Below are 2,766 nucleotides of genomic sequence, written 5' to 3' on the forward strand. Positions count from 1 at the left end.
ATTCAAGATGTTCTGTTTTCCTTTATGTATAATTCCAATCATACTTATTAATTATTAAAAATTACAGTGACAACTTACTGTTTCAGTGTCCTGATATCATTTTGTATTAAAGGACATTAAAGTGATAAATCATCTCATTTAAATATGTTAATTAGATGTTGTAACTCATTAAATATTTAATGAGGTATAAATGAGATCTGATGACTAAATATTGATGTATCGGTCTCTAACCTCCCAGTATCTGTCCTGCTCTGTTTACAATCTAATCAATAATTAATAGACTCACTCTTGACCATATAAGGTAATGTTACAGTAAAGTGGATCCAGGAGTACCAGCGTGTCTTCAGTCCGGGGTTCCCCCACAAACAGCCCTCTGTCCAGTCACTCCTGACCCTGACTGGCTCTGGAGCTCCGGACCCCCCACCCCCCCTACACACACCACCTCAGAGCTGGATCCTGATAATCCGGGTCGATAATCAATAAGTGAAGACCAGGTCCTGCAGGTTGGCCTCCAGCCAGTTCCCGGCGATCATGGCGCTGAGCTCCGGGGTGCAGTGATCCGGGAACTCGAAGTGCGACCCAAGGCTGCTGCACGAGTCCAGGTCCAGGTCTTTGTCCAGCAGCAGGGACAGGCTCAGGTTCCCCGGGGCCGAGCTGGACAGGGATGAGTTCCAGGGCTCTGAGAATCCGGCCAGGAGGCTGAGGGTGAAGTCCTCCTCCAGGTCGTCCCCGCAGCAAGAGGAGGAGGAGGAGGAGGAAGAGGAGGCCGGGGACAGGGAGCTGGACCCGGACCCGGTGCCCTGTCTCGTGATGTTCTTGAAGCTGTAGAAGAGACGGCCGGAGGACTCGGTCCCCTCCGGGTCTGCGGAGCTGGGACCTTCCTCCTCCTCCTCCTCCTCTTCTTCTTCCTCCTCCTCGGTGGACTCCTCTTCATCGTCCTCCTCATCGTCGGTAAAGTCCCGTTTGAGGAGCGGGCTGCTGGCCTTGAAGCTGCCGGTGAACACGTACCGGTACCGCGGGTCCAGCTGCGGGTTGAGCGGGACGTGGCTGCCCGCTCTGGGCGGACACACCGCCGCCTTCACCGGCTTCAGTTTGGACACTTTCCGGCTCTTTCCTCCGGAGCTCTTCTCCGGGGACTGAGCGGCAGTCTTCCCCGCGGGCAGCACACCGCCCTCGGTCTTAGGCTTCTTCTTGGGCCGGTACTTGTAGTCCGGGTAGTCGGCCATGTGCTTGAGCCGGAGCCGCTCCGCCTCCCGGATGAACGGGACCTTCTCGGACTCCTTCAACATCTTCCAGCGCTTCCCGAGCCGCTTGGAGATCTCGGCGTTGTGCATGTCCGGGGATTGCTCCATGATCTTCCGCCGCTCGATCTTTGACCACACCATGAACGCGTTCATCGGCCGCTTGATGTGACCGGACGCCGTCTTACACCAGTCCGGCTTCACCGCCACCGAGCTGCACGCTGAGGCCGCCAGCAGAGCGCCGTCCTCCGGCTCGGCCGCCTGGCGGGAGCCGCTGTTACTCCTCGGTCCGCCATGTTCCGAGTGCTGCACCATGATCCGAGTTACTGAGTCACACCGACTGGAGCGGACTGACCGGAGCCCCGCCGACTCTCTGTCACTTTTATCCGTGTTTTTACCGTGTTCTCAGCCGGGGGTCCGTCCTCAGTCCCGCAGCATCTCTCACTCGGTTTAAACTTCCAAACCGGCGTCTTATTAACCGGCTGACGTTACCGCGCTCAGCCAATCACAACGCGACGGTCCCGCCCTCAGCCATCAGCACTCTGCTACTCCAAAACCTTCAGTGCCCGCGTGCCCACCACGCCCACTGCCGTCTGGCCCGAGAAATGTGAGGAAAAAAAACACCATAAAAATCAAAATTGTGACATTTAAAAAAAAATCATGGGATGGAATGAATGATTGTGAAACAAGTCGAATATATACATTTATGAGAGAAAAATAAAAAATATGAGAAATTAAGTCAATAGTTTGGGATAAAAACTCTTCATTCTGTAATAAAAATTTAAATTATGAGAGATTAAAGGCAAAGTAATGAGCTAAAAACAAATAATTATGAAATGAAAGTGAAAATTATGAGAAAGTCAATAGTTTGGGATAAAAACTCATCGTTATTAGATTAAACTTGTAATTATGAGTTAAAAGTTGAAATTATGACATAAAAACTCATAAATATGAGAAAAATGGTTGATATTAAGGGATTATTAGTTAAAAGTCAAAATGAAAAAGAACAGATTCCAGGAAACAGAAGACGGTCGGGGCAAAAGAAAAATTTTGAAGATTTATTTCTCCTCATGTTTGGCTTTAATACTCGTCCGTTCTGTAGGTGCTCTTCACATCCTTCAGGGATCACTGACATGGTTCTAAGTGTCCTCGAGGAACCTCTGAGTGTCCTCGAGGACGTTCCAGGGATCCTTGAAGAGGGTTCCTGGAGGACGACATGAGTCACTGATGAGGTTCCAGGTGATCTCCAGTGAACACTGCGAGTCCTTGAGGAAGTTCCAGGAATCTTGAAGGAGGTTTCAGTTCCTCTGAGATGAACTTGTGACGGCGGCAGAGACAGAGACAGGAAACAGGAAATATGTCCTGATGTCCCTCCAGATTTTCTCCATCATGTGAAATGAAACGGTTGGTCAGATCGTCGATGTTCATACGACAGCAGGACGACACCTGAGATTCACACCTAGAGTGACCTACAATACTGATAAAATATGTTGGTCGTTCTGCTGCTGCAAACGTCCCTGTGTGA

The 2,766-nt window shown here is 50.3% G+C and overlaps 1 protein-coding gene across 1 annotated transcript; it reads right to left on the bottom strand.

The window, feature by feature from the left end:
• Positions 1 to 381: 381 nt before the first annotated feature.
• LOC146314906 (transcription factor Sox-11-A-like) lies at positions 382 to 1,700 on the bottom strand. The gene has a single exon (XM_084736796.1). The coding sequence runs from the start codon at positions 1,554 to 1,556 to the stop codon at positions 477 to 479; it is 1,080 nt and encodes a 359-aa protein (XP_084592922.1). The 5' UTR covers positions 1,557 to 1,700; the 3' UTR covers positions 382 to 476.
• Between the last annotated feature and the right edge of the window lie 1,066 nt (positions 1,701 to 2,766).

Source organism: Lutjanus erythropterus, chromosome 15, assembly GCF_056507025.1.
Source record: "Lutjanus erythropterus isolate fLutEry1 chromosome 15, fLutEry1.hap2, whole genome shotgun sequence".
Lineage (NCBI taxonomy): Eukaryota > Metazoa > Chordata > Actinopteri > Lutjaniformes > Lutjanidae > Lutjanus > Lutjanus erythropterus.